Source organism: Engraulis encrasicolus, chromosome 1 (genome assembly GCF_034702125.1).
Source record: "Engraulis encrasicolus isolate BLACKSEA-1 chromosome 1, IST_EnEncr_1.0, whole genome shotgun sequence".
NCBI classification, from domain to species: domain Eukaryota; kingdom Metazoa; phylum Chordata; class Actinopteri; order Clupeiformes; family Engraulidae; genus Engraulis; species Engraulis encrasicolus.
This window is the reverse complement of record NC_085857.1, coordinates 40,720,661-40,733,046: the sequence shown is the minus strand read 5'-3', so window position 1 is coordinate 40,733,046 and position 12,386 is coordinate 40,720,661. Positions and strand designations below refer to the sequence as shown.

General features: G+C 42.1%; 1 protein-coding gene across 3 annotated transcripts in view; it reads left to right on the top strand.

The window, feature by feature from the left end:
* myh11a (myosin, heavy chain 11a, smooth muscle) overlaps positions 1-12,386 on the top strand; it is a 71,132-nt gene that overhangs the window by 25,016 nt on the left and 33,730 nt on the right. For 2 of the 3 annotated variants that reach the window (XM_063202196.1, XM_063202209.1), the window contains exons 6-11: positions 5,141-5,234; positions 6,979-7,005; positions 9,534-9,626; positions 10,393-10,456; positions 11,238-11,336; positions 11,697-11,840. In XM_063202196.1, coding sequence (XP_063058266.1) covers positions 5,141-5,234; positions 6,979-7,005; positions 9,534-9,626; positions 10,393-10,456; positions 11,238-11,336; positions 11,697-11,840 — 521 coding nt within the window. The remainder of the gene's footprint in view (positions 1-5,140; positions 5,235-6,978; positions 7,006-9,533; positions 9,627-10,392; positions 10,457-11,237; positions 11,337-11,696; positions 11,841-12,386) is intronic. The other variant, XM_063202201.1, reaches the window with a different exon arrangement.

Genomic DNA, 12,386 nt, shown 5'->3' with positions numbered 1-12,386 from the left:
GTTTCATTAGGGTGCCCCATCTCACGCCTGTCTGAATGAATAACCTGGAGGTGTGTGAAGTCACTGAAGAAGTATAAAAGCATGGGAACAGCTAACAAGGGGCATGGTCTTCTTGCGTCACAAGAGGACTGTGGAAAAACCAAAGCACTCGCCGCAGAACATAACGTAACCCTACGCCCATACTCAGGGCTGGACTGGCCATCTGACATAGCAGGCATTTCCCAGTGGGCCTGCACATTCATGGGCCCCTATTTTCAAAAATATATATACATGTATATATATTTTTTTACATTTCTGAAAATAGAGGCCCACAAGGGTGCGTGGTCCACCAGTGAATCAGTTCTGCGCCGCTAATCATGAGGGGCCCCTTTCCGTCAAAAGTGCCCCGTCCCTATTTCTCCCCCAGTCCAGCCCTGCCCATACTGTCTGTAGTCGTGAGGCCTTATGTAATCCCAAAGTAAACACCAACCTTAAGCCTGTGCGGGAATTCCACACGGTCGTTTATGCCACTTAATGGGTGCAATGCATATCTTTCTCCAGTAGGATGTGAGAGAAGTCAATATTTTTCTGGTTTACACGACGACTTATGCTTTGCCGTCGGACAACATAAACTGTGCCAGTGCAAAAACCTGTCGGAGAAAATGTTTCAAATACTTTACACAAGATCCTTCGAGGTTATTTGCTTAAGTTCCCCAGGTTCAAAAAGCTACTTACTCTTGTCGAAATATAATTTGTATTTGTGCCATGGAATGAAACCAAGGCAAACCCAAGAGCAGGTGATTAACTAAACATTGCAATAAAGGGACGTCAGAGTTGTTCATTCATTTTCAGTTGAAAACACTGTGCCTGAAACAGAAAATGCCACATATATAATCTAAGATCTTTGGCAATGAACGAATGTTTAAGGGGGAATATACTAAACTAAGAACTAAAACTAAAACTGTATGTGTTTCAGGCTATATGCAGTGTCAGGTGTTTGACAGGTACTCCTTGATGCTAGATACTGTGATCTACATCTGATGCCCCAATCCAGATGTTAAAAGGAGAAAAAATATTTGCACACCGCAAAAGCTTCCTTGTCATGATTTAATGTGAAATAATGGCACAACATTAAATCACGACAAGGGAACGTTGTGCCATTTTTTCACATTAAATCATGACAAGGGAGCTTTTGCGGTGTGCAAATATTTTTTCTCTTTTTCTCCATATGCGTTTTTTGATATTCTGCACCCACAGCAATTTGTTTCTTTGGGATGTGCACACACTTTTTGAACCAATCCAGATGTTAGCCTTCATTAGTAAAGAAAAAGCCATATAATATAGCTGAGGGCAGACCATTACTACATTTGACCCACAATCACACTTTAAAGTACTCTGGTCAGTCCTTATGGCTTATACTAGCTCCTTTCATGGTTCGTTAGAGAGGCTGTTTTTCTAGATGATGTCATTTTGGCAGCGTAAATATGTCTGATGTTAGCCGTAGCAGACCAGGGGGATAGCCGTCTGAAAGCCGTCCAGTAAAATGCATTCACACTGTAAACAGTTTGGTCCTGAAGTTGGACTTTCTATTGTGCGCAGACTTTAGACATTAAAATCATAAAACATAGCCGTGCTTTTGCAGTTAGTGATGGAATGCATACAGCAACGGCAAACAGATCTGTTCATCACCTCCAGATAAAAGTTGAGAGCAGTCGTATGTAATAAGAACAGTGATGGCGTCATTCAGGCATTGGGTTGTAAATCGAGCAATTTCCCACAGGACAGAGTGGACCAGTGTTATTTTTTTGACACAGGAAACATTACCTTGGATTACTGTAATGTACTGTAGTGCAGCAAAATAGATAACTGTAAGAGAGAGAGAGAGAGAGAGAGAGAGAGAGAGAGAGAGAGAGAGAGAGAGGTGCAGATAACACAAGCCTCAGTGAAAGAGGATGATGTCTCCTAGCCACAGACTTGTTCATCGTCTCTAGATAAAACTGGGAAGGAGAAGTCGTATATAACGCATACGGTATCATTAAAGCATTTGTTTTATAATGTGCAATTTCCGACAGGACAGAGTGGGCCTATATTATTTGTGAAGCACAGGAATACGGATTACTGTAATATAGTAGCGTTGCGGATTCTACAAAACAAAACAGATTCTGTGAACGCCCAGGAGGACAAATGTCCTTTGGGACCAAATCAACAAATCTTGAATCTTGACTACGGTCGTTGAGAGAGAGAGAGAGAGGTGCATAATGCAGATCACACACACACAAGCCTCAATGGAAGAGAACAAACGATGTCCCCTAGCCTCCTAGGCCTAGTCTGCCAAACAAGCCCCCCTTCGCACCGCACCGCACTGCACTGCACTGCACTGCAACGCCCTGTGAATCCTACACACACTTTGCCTTATATGGAGATTTTGGAGCCAGCTGGTGCACTGGGATCACTCGTTTCCCCCATATCGCAGATCAAAGTCTAATAATACAGCACTCCACACACCACACACATCAGGGCTTTCTCTCTACACCCCCCCCCCCACCCACCCCAAGCCATGCAGTCACTTTCACTGGTCACACTACTACTCCGCACGCACGCACACACACACACACACACACACACACACACACACACACACACACACACACACACACACACACACACACACACACACACACACACACACACACACACACACACACACACACACACACACACACACACAGATCTGTTTTAAAACAGAGCCCACAATCAACAACCCCTCACCCCACCCCACCCCACACCACTCCTTTCTGACAGTTTGCCAATGTCGTACATATAACTGGCCATCTACACTTGCAGTGTTGACAAGCGTGGCTATTTGGAAGTGCTTTGTTTAGAGTGAAAAGTGCTCAATCGTTTTATAAGAAGCCGCCCCACAAACAACAACCCCTCCTTCCATCTATCCTTTCCATAACAGTTTGTCAATGTCTTTATAGTAACTAGCCAACTAGGCATCTAGACTTGCCACATTGACAGCGTTGGCTGTTTAGAATTGCGGTGTTTTATGTGAAAAGCACTCCATCTTAAAAGCATGCATCTCCGATCCTTAAAAGCGTGCATCCCGAGAAACGCCCCATCTCCAGACAAAACAACACTGTAGTGAATGGCATCTTCATAAACATCTGCTCCCCCCATTCCTTCTTGCAGAGAGGACAGAGCAGAGCTGCTGTGGAAAGTCGTGTTTTTCTTTTTTCTTAAAGATATTTTTTTGGTCTTTTAGACTTTATTCTTGACAGGATAGTTTAAGAGAGAGACAGGAAATGTTTGGGAGAGAGAGACGGGGAAGGATCGGCAAAGGACCCGGGCCAGAATCGAACCCGGGTCGGTCGCATAGCATACGAGTGCCCTACCATTAAGCCACGGCAGGGTCGGAAAGTCGTGTTTTTCTAAGACTGACCTTTTTTTGTGCATAAATCCTCTGCTCACGATGCTTCCAAGCAGCCATGCTATTATCGCCTAAAAGCTTTAGTTGAGGAGATCATGAGACGACACCACTTTAGGATAATAACCACATATCAAAAGTGGCATCTTGAGGAGAGAATATTTTGGGGGGGGGAATAAGTCAACCTCCTCAGAAAATGTTTTAGGGGATTAGTTTGGCAAGGTCACAAAGTGCTGTTAACCCATTTTAGACTGGTGACTTGTATATGTTGTTTGACCTTTGGTGCCTGGAGACACATATACGCTGCATTCAGGCTCTTGAGATTTTAGCTTTTTTTAAAATAAAATTGTGGGTATGTTACAGCTGAATGAACACATTCTAATGTAAGATGAGGGTCTTAGGGTTTAAATGCAACAAAACATTCCATATTTTTATATGCATCAGAGGCTAAGATATTTCGTTTTTTATAGGCTGAGGGCAACTTTTTTGCAGGTGCTTTAGGCATCAATGGGTTAATGTGAACCATCTGCTGTCAGCTGTGTCGTGGTGCCATCTCCAGAGAGAAAACAACACTGTTGTGGATTTCTCGAAACCAAAGTTGCTTACTACATTAGCTACTTTGTTGCTTTCAATGCATTTTCCCCATTGACAACTACAGAAGTTGCTAACAGGCTAACAACTTCTCTTTTGAGAAATTCACCCCTGTTGTGTATCGCATCTTCAGCATAAACATCTCCACTCGTCTCTCTCTGTCTCTCGCATTCGTCACAGTGAAGCGAGAGCTGTCGGAATGTGGAAATGTAGCCTCTCAGCAGCGCTGTGTGTTGAAAGTGCTGTTGAGTGTTGATCTTGTGCTGTCAACGGTGTTGCTCACCCGTGTCATAGGTCTTGCGGTGTTTTGTCGTGTTGATTCAACCCTTAGTCACTTGGTCACTCACTTATTCCTCTGTGAGTTTTGCAGTGTTAATTCAACACATAGCCCCTTAACCTTTTAGTGCAGATGGTGTCACTGCCGGGACTATTCACCATTTGCTGAAAATACTCAACCACTGTACACCATAACAACATTGCCATGACATTACCGAGAGCCTGAAGTAACAGATTAAGATATAGTCATTACAATTTTGGTGACAGTAAGGTTATAACATAGCCTCTGCGCTAAGGGATTAATGCAGACTATTCCAAAATTCCAAAATAACACTGTAATAGTCACTGGAAAACCTTTACTACCATGCAGTAGTACTACACCACTTTGACATAACGCAGGATCTTTTGTAAGGCATTCCAACTTGGTCATTGCAATTCTGTTAACATCTAATTTATAACAGGGGCAGTGTCTTACTTACAGGGTTAATTAGTTGAATTTAACATTAATATAGTCGATCCTACTCTGTAAGTGTTGAATTAACTGTGGGTGTGTTGAAGCAGCAGTTCTACCCATTTGGGGGCCCTAGGCAAAATAGAGACATGGGGCCCCTCTTGAAATACTTTCTCTGGAATTTACCATGGTGTGTATGACTGTTGGGGGCTCTCTACAATGGGCAAATTTGGTGGGGCCCTATGCAGCTGCCTAGTCTGCTTATTGGTAAAACCGGCTCTGGGTGTGTTTCTCGAAAGCCAGTTAGCAACTTTGGTAGTTGCCAATGGGAATTTGCATTGCAAACAACAAAGTAGCTAATATAGTTAGCAACTATGGTTTCGGGAAATTCAACCCTGGTGTGCTGTGTTTTGCAGAGGAGAGTCTGGAGCAGGGAAGACTGAGAACACCAAGAAGGTCATCTCTTACCTTGCTGTGGTGGCCTCCTCCCACAAAGGCAAAAAAGACACTGTAAGTATGCTATGCTGTCAAGTGTAGTCTTCCTATTCGGTGCTTTGCTTTCAATAGGGGTGTAAATCACAGCCTCCATGACGATGCGATACGGTATCGATTTCTTAAAGCAGGGATTCGATTACTTTCGATTCTTAAGAATTCCCCACGATACGATGTGATTCGATTTGATTCGATTTTTTATTCTTCTATTATGTTAAGCTAGTGCATTGGACAGGGGCAAGTGATTTGATTATTTCCGATGCATAAGAATGCCCCACGATACGATGCGATTCGATTAAATCGACGGCCGTAGGATCGATGCGTCGATACATTTCGATTATTATTTACACCCCTAACTTTCAAGGAAGCTTTCAACTGGTGATTGTGTTCAGTTTTCTAGGTGTTTGCTTTAGATTTGTTAGGTACTTTATTAGGGCCCGAGCATCAGAATACTTACAGCGGCTTTCTTGCGTCCTCCAACAAAGGGAAAAAAAGACTGTAAGTATGCTGACCGGGTGTCCTCCTGTTCCTTTGCTTTCCTTTCAAGGGAGCTGTCAACTGATGACTGCAGTCATTTCAGGTTTCTAGGAGATTTGCATAGATTTTCTTTTGTTTAGGGTCCGAGCACCAGAGGAGTATTATAGTTGCTATGTTTCTTATGGTTTCTTATTTCTATTTTGTCATTTTTTGTAGATTGCTGTACATGTAACTCATAGTATTAATGACAAAATTCAATATTGTTTATTTTTAGATGAAATGTTTTTTCACACATTTGGGAGAGTACTGTAGTTTGTATTATTTACTCAATTAATCTAATGTCTGAATGCGAAACCAAACAGCAGTGCAGGACTATGCATAGTAAATTACAGTAAAGGAAGTTGTAGATTTCAATAGTAGTAGCTTTCAGTGTGCAACTGACCCAAAGTTAAGTGTCAGACGTTAATAGGATTACCAAGGATTAATGGTTCTGCAGAACTGGACATCTCTACAAACATATGTCACAAATGTTTACATTATTACATACTAAGCTTTCAACTAAGATCTGTCCTAGTTCTTAAAGTACATGTATATGGGTCAGTGTCGTTTCAGCGGTAGCACACGTCAGGGCAGCACAACGACAGCCAGTGCCACTATTTTAAGATTTTTTTTCATAAAAATGCAAGATGAGGGTCTTAGCGTTTAAATGCAACTTATGGCATGTTTTTATGTGCTTCAGAGGCTGAGATATTTCGTTTTTATAGACTGAGGGCAACTTTTCTTTAAAAGGGCTTAGGCATTCAGCACCCTTTTTTGCAAGTGCTTTAGGCATCAATGGATTAATTTCCCATGCTGTAATTAATACATTTATGGGCATTAGCTATGGTTCTTCCAACTGATGTCTGAGCCCAATTAAGCGTCATTGACCCATATGCAGTAGGCTATTCCTTTCATTTTCATTTTCATATGCAGTATTCTATTCTTTCATCAAGGTATTTTCTAGTTGTTTGTATATGTACTATTCGGTAACACTTTATTTTACGGATCGTTAATAAGGTGGTAATTTCATGTTCATTTCATAGTAATATCAGTGTACTTTTATAGTAATAACTGTTTGTTTTTAGGAACAACAGCAAAATAACCATACGGTTTCCAGTGCAATTACGCTATAATTTCTAGTTAATAACAGTAAAATAACCATACTATTCTTTTCTGATTGGGTCATGGTGTGTAGTTGACAGGATGCTGACTGTGTAACCTTGTATCACAATTTCCTCCCAAACAGCAGCAAAAGGATTCTGGATTGTCCTTTGTGAGTAGGGGTGGAAAGCCTGGAGTTTTTCTCGCGTGTGTGTTGTGTGTCGTGTGTCGTGTGTTGTTCTGTTTGTGTGCGTGTCATGAGTGTGTGCGTGTGTGTGTGTGCGTGTGTGTGTGTGTGCAATTTCTGGGTCAAGAACTATACTGCATGCTGGATTTGGTCACTGACATTAATAAATAAGAGCGGGTGGGAAAATAAGACTCGACTGTGGTCTTTTTGTTATCAAGAGGGGCCCCCCCAATCCTTGTGAACTTCAAGCCCTCAAAGGATTCACTGCGATCAATCTTAATTCTTACATGCAGTGGATCTTGCAACCTACAGTACATGCTACAAGCTGTATCTAAACTCCATGTACAGTGTTTACCCGCTGTCTCATAGATATTAATGGAGCGAGGGGGAGGGTGTCACGAAAAAGAAAGGGATAGCACTCTCTTCAGGGGACCTCTTACTGTAACTCTTTCACTGCCACGACGGGAATCCATGCTGGCATTGAAACGGTGATGTCACCAGACCTTGAGCACCGTGTGTGAGCATGCCATCCTCTTTACTTTTTTGTTTTTCCTGCTCATCAGTCCAGCAGCTGATGTCCTTCCACCACATACCTACCGTACCTCCTGGTTGACTTATTTCCTTCATTCACTCATTATCGAAGGTTAATCAGTAACACCCTCTGGCAAGCCTAAAAGCTGGCACTGCTGCTTTTGGTTTTGTGTGCAATGCATTGTAATACCTTCACCATGCAAGCCGCACTGCCATAGGCCTTAACTGTAGGTCTTTGGAGTAGATCTAAGACTTAAAAAGAATGTTTTAGATATCACTTAGACGTGTGGCAATGCATAGTGAAGGTTTTAAAATGCTTTATCCTTCCTATTTAAATCATGTACGTGTATGTAGTAGTACATTTATGCTTTACAGATTGCGTTACTGATTGATCTGTTCCAGTACTACCCGTAGTGATTAGAAGTGGTACACCTTGATGCACCTGTGTGGACTTTTTCTCAGCACTTTTGCTTTGCAAACCTAGCTTCTGTTTTCACTTTTGACCAAAGATATCAAAGGGTGATGCTCTTTGACAGTAGGTTACCATATCAACGTTATGTTTCTCACTCTTCTCTGGTGACTACAGAGATACTGCCGTGTTGACCTTGTGTACTGTACAGTTGCATCCAAGTGCATACATATGCTTGTTATCTGGGTGTGAATAAATTCCTTGTATAGGGCAGTTTCTAAGAAACCTTTTACAGAGCCTATTCTGCAGTTCCTAACTAGCCAAGCATAACTTCATTTTCTCCTGCTCACTGTCTAGTCTGATTTATCCGTTATCACACTGTAAATTAGCAGTTCTAATACACTTACAGATGAGGGCCTCTAAGTGTTAAAATTAATTCTTTAAGTGTTGACGTTGCACTGCAAAATCTACTGTGCTGCTCTTTGAACTGTTCCTTTTTCCAGACCTGTCCTGTCACTCTTTGTTTCCTTGCTGCTTTCTTTGTCTTTTCTTCTTTTCTTCTTTCCTACCAGCTTATGAGGCAAACAGGCCTGTCCATTCCTGTGATGAAACCTTTCTGGTACATATCTTTCCTCTTTTTTCCTTTTTCCCCTTTCCTAACATGTGAGAAATTCAGTTTGAAACTACTAGGCATCTGTTGTTTCTTTCTCTCTCTCTCTCTCTCTCTCTCTCTCTCTCTCTCTCTCTCTCTCTCTCTCTCTCTCTCTCTCTCTCTCTCTCTCTCTCTCTCTCTCTCTCTTTTTTTTTTTTTACAAATTCATTTCTTGCGATGACTTAATGGAAAGATTATGTTTCCAGTGAGTTTACTAAAACAACATTTAATCACACATCATTTAGAAAGGGCTTTGGGGTAGCAGCATTCCAAGTTCGCAGAAAGAATGAGCTATCAGCTTAAATTTCAATCTTTTTCATGACCCGAGTGTGTGTAGTGTGTAGTGCACAACTGTGTTTGCCAGAATAGTCGTGTACTCTTGGTTGCTCTGGGTCTTCACTGTTTATGTTGAAGATCCACTGTCATCCGGGGCTGCTATTTTAGTCAAAAAAAAGAGAGAAATAGACTGATAATAGAGGGGTTGTGTAGAGATGTGAAATTATACAGACCAAAACACGGAGGGTGACAACAGTGGTAGGCTGACTGAACTTTAGCAAAACGTTGAACTCTCCGTGAGTACGATATGATAGCTCAGGTTAGTTTTGACTGCCCTCTGGAAATCGTTAAATTATTTTTTGTCATACAGGAGAATGGTGTGTTTTTCTTCCATCTTTTTTTTTTCAATTTAATGTATTTATTTTTTAAATTTAATGGCTCTCCGACCATTGTGATTCTGGGTGGTGTGTTTGTGTGTGTGTGTTTTGAGAAGCATGCGACTGGTACTTGTAGTGCAGTAGAGACACTGGAGAGCTGTGTTTGTTACCTGCATGCCATTTCCAAGTGGCCTCTTGCCACTCCGTCTACGGCGCAGATGTTTTCTAACACCCGGATTAAAAACTTTTGTGTATTTCCGTGCTGCAGGGGGAGCTGGAGAAGCAGCTTCTGCAGGCTAACCCCATCCTGGAGGCCTTCGGTAACGCCAAGACCATCAAGAACGACAACTCCTCCAGATTTGTGAGTTCGTGACTTGGAATCCTTCAATCTAATCACATCATTGACCTACTACTGTCAGTGAGATTTGTTAAAATTGAAACAGATAAAATAACGCCAACTGAGTTTATGTCTTTGAACTGTCCATTTAATTGCGTACAGTAATAAACTACTTGTCCAAAAGTAACAAACTGCTGAAAAAGACAAAACAACAACTTGTGAGTGATAGCACTGTTTAAACAGCTTAATATCCGATGAATGTAGCAAATTACTGTCAGTGAGATTTGATGGAATTGAAATAGACAAAGCAACAGACACTCCTCCAGATTTGAGAGTTATGGCTTCAATGACTCTCATTTTAATCTCTGAAGCCCAAAAGTAACAAACTGCTGAAAAAGACAATATAACATCAACTTGTGAGTTATAGCTTAAATCAGTTTAGTATCCGATGAATGTAGTGAACTAATGTCAAGAAGATTTTTTTGAATTAAAATAGGCAAAATAAATACATCTCCTCCCAGATTTGTTAGTTTATGGCTTCAAAATCTCAATTTAATCTCTGTTGTGTAAACATAGGCTACAGTGGCAAACTACTGTCAGTGAGATCCAGTTGAATTGAAAGAGACAATATAATGACAACTCGTCCAGAGTTGCGAGTTATGACCTCAAACACTCAATTTATGCTCTGTTTAGAAAACATAGCAAACTACTGTCAGTAAGGTTTAATTGATTATTTAGTTGAGTTTAGTTGATATTCCCTGCTCCTGACTTGGTGTTTTTGTATCCCCAGGGTAAATTCATCCGCATCAACTTTGATGTGACAGGCTACATCGTCGGTGCCAACATTGAGACCTGTATCCTTCGTTTGTGAAGCAGCATAAACACACGCACACACACACACACACACACACACACACACACACACACACACACACACACACACACACACACACACACACACACACACACACACACACACACACACACACACACACACACACACACACACACACACACACACACACACACACACACACACACACAGTACACACACACAGAGCCGAACACTGCAACACTCCACTACTCTCATCACCAGCCTATGAAAATTCCCAAGGGGCTACACTTGATATTAAGCAAACACAGCAAGGCTTCTGGGCACAGTAACAAAAGGAGTGATGTGGTGTCAAGACCAACAAAAGGAGTGATCAATCTTATATCACTCAAATGGTTTTATGTTGGACCCCAAGAGTCTTACCTTTTAGGCCAAAGCAAGCATTTTAAACCAGCTATTTGAGACATACTTGAATGACATCTCAAACACCAGCAAGCATTACTGACGACGCACAGTCTAAGGTTGTTTCACTATTTGTTTCACTATTCGTAGCTTCTGGTACACTGTAAAGCATTGCTAGCAAGTGAAACAAAAACAAGAAAAGTTTGCCTGCTGCCTTACGCTTGTAAGTTAACTCAAATCGAGATTTAACTCAATTTGAGGCTTTCTGAAGTTGAGTTAACTTACAACCTTAAGGCAGCATAGCAACTTGCTTTTTTATGTTTAACTGGCTGCAATGTTTTACAGTGTATATCTAGAACATCTATCTCCCAGGAATCTCCTTAACAGGTGAATCCCTCCAGACCTTCTGGAAAAGTCTCGCTGTATCAGGCAGGCGAAAACAGAGAGAGCCTTCCACATCTTCTACTACATGGTGGCCGGGGCAAAGGACAAGCTGAGAGGTATGAAAGGACATGAAATTAACCCTTGGAAAATAACACTACAGGAACTGCATGTAAACTAGTGTTTCTCAACGGGGGCGGTACAGTCCCCCAGGGGGCGTTGGAGAGCTGGGGGTGGGGGGGGGGGGGGGTTGAGAAGGATACAGCTGAGAGGGGGTGGTGCTTAGTTGCCATTCTGGGGCATTGGTCCTTTTATTTTTTTAATACTAAGGGGGACGTTGTGATGATGTCAAGGGGGCGTTTGGAGGCTTGTGATGAGGCCAAGGGGCGCTTCTTCAAGAAAGGTTGAGAATCACTGTTGAACAGTATATGTCAACTCACTGGGCCTGTTCTGTTTTGTGCGGTTGTGATGTTCCCCAGAGGACTTGCTGCTTGAGCCGTGGAACAAGTACAACTTCCTCCTGGAGGGCCACGTGCAGATCCCCGGCAACGAGGACGACGACATGTACGTGGAGACCATGGAGGCCATGGAGATCATGGGCTTCTCAGAGGAGGAGAGGATAGGTAAAAGACGACATTTCACGACTCCAAAATTAAAATAGTGCAAAAAATCGTTTTCTTTTTTTCTCTCCATACTTTCGGGTACGTTTTTCAGGAATTGCATATGTTGAGAACATCTGGTGGTCTAAGGTGCTGGTAGCAGAAGGTAGAATTTGTAACATCAAAGTAGAAGACAGGGTAGGGGATGATAAAGGGGTCATTTGTCCTGGGCCCAAGGAAAAAGGTTGGCCCAGAATAATGCTCATTGCATTGTATGTATTGGGGGGGCTTTGAGATGACTTTGTCCTGGGCTCGGCCAAAAGCTGTCACAGTGAGTAGACAAAGGAGATGATCGAGATGAGGGGTGGGCAAACTTTTCTGTTTGCAGGCCACATGCCGGTACTGAAAACCTAAGCTTCCAAGGTATGGGGCCATTGCAAAATGAAGGGTCCCCCGTTTCAAAACAGTTTCTGGTAAGAGAAAAAAAAGTGATTGCGTTTAGATATCAGATGGCAGGTTATCATGTCATACCATGAATTGTAAGGTAAGAAACCCACGTATGCTGCTTTT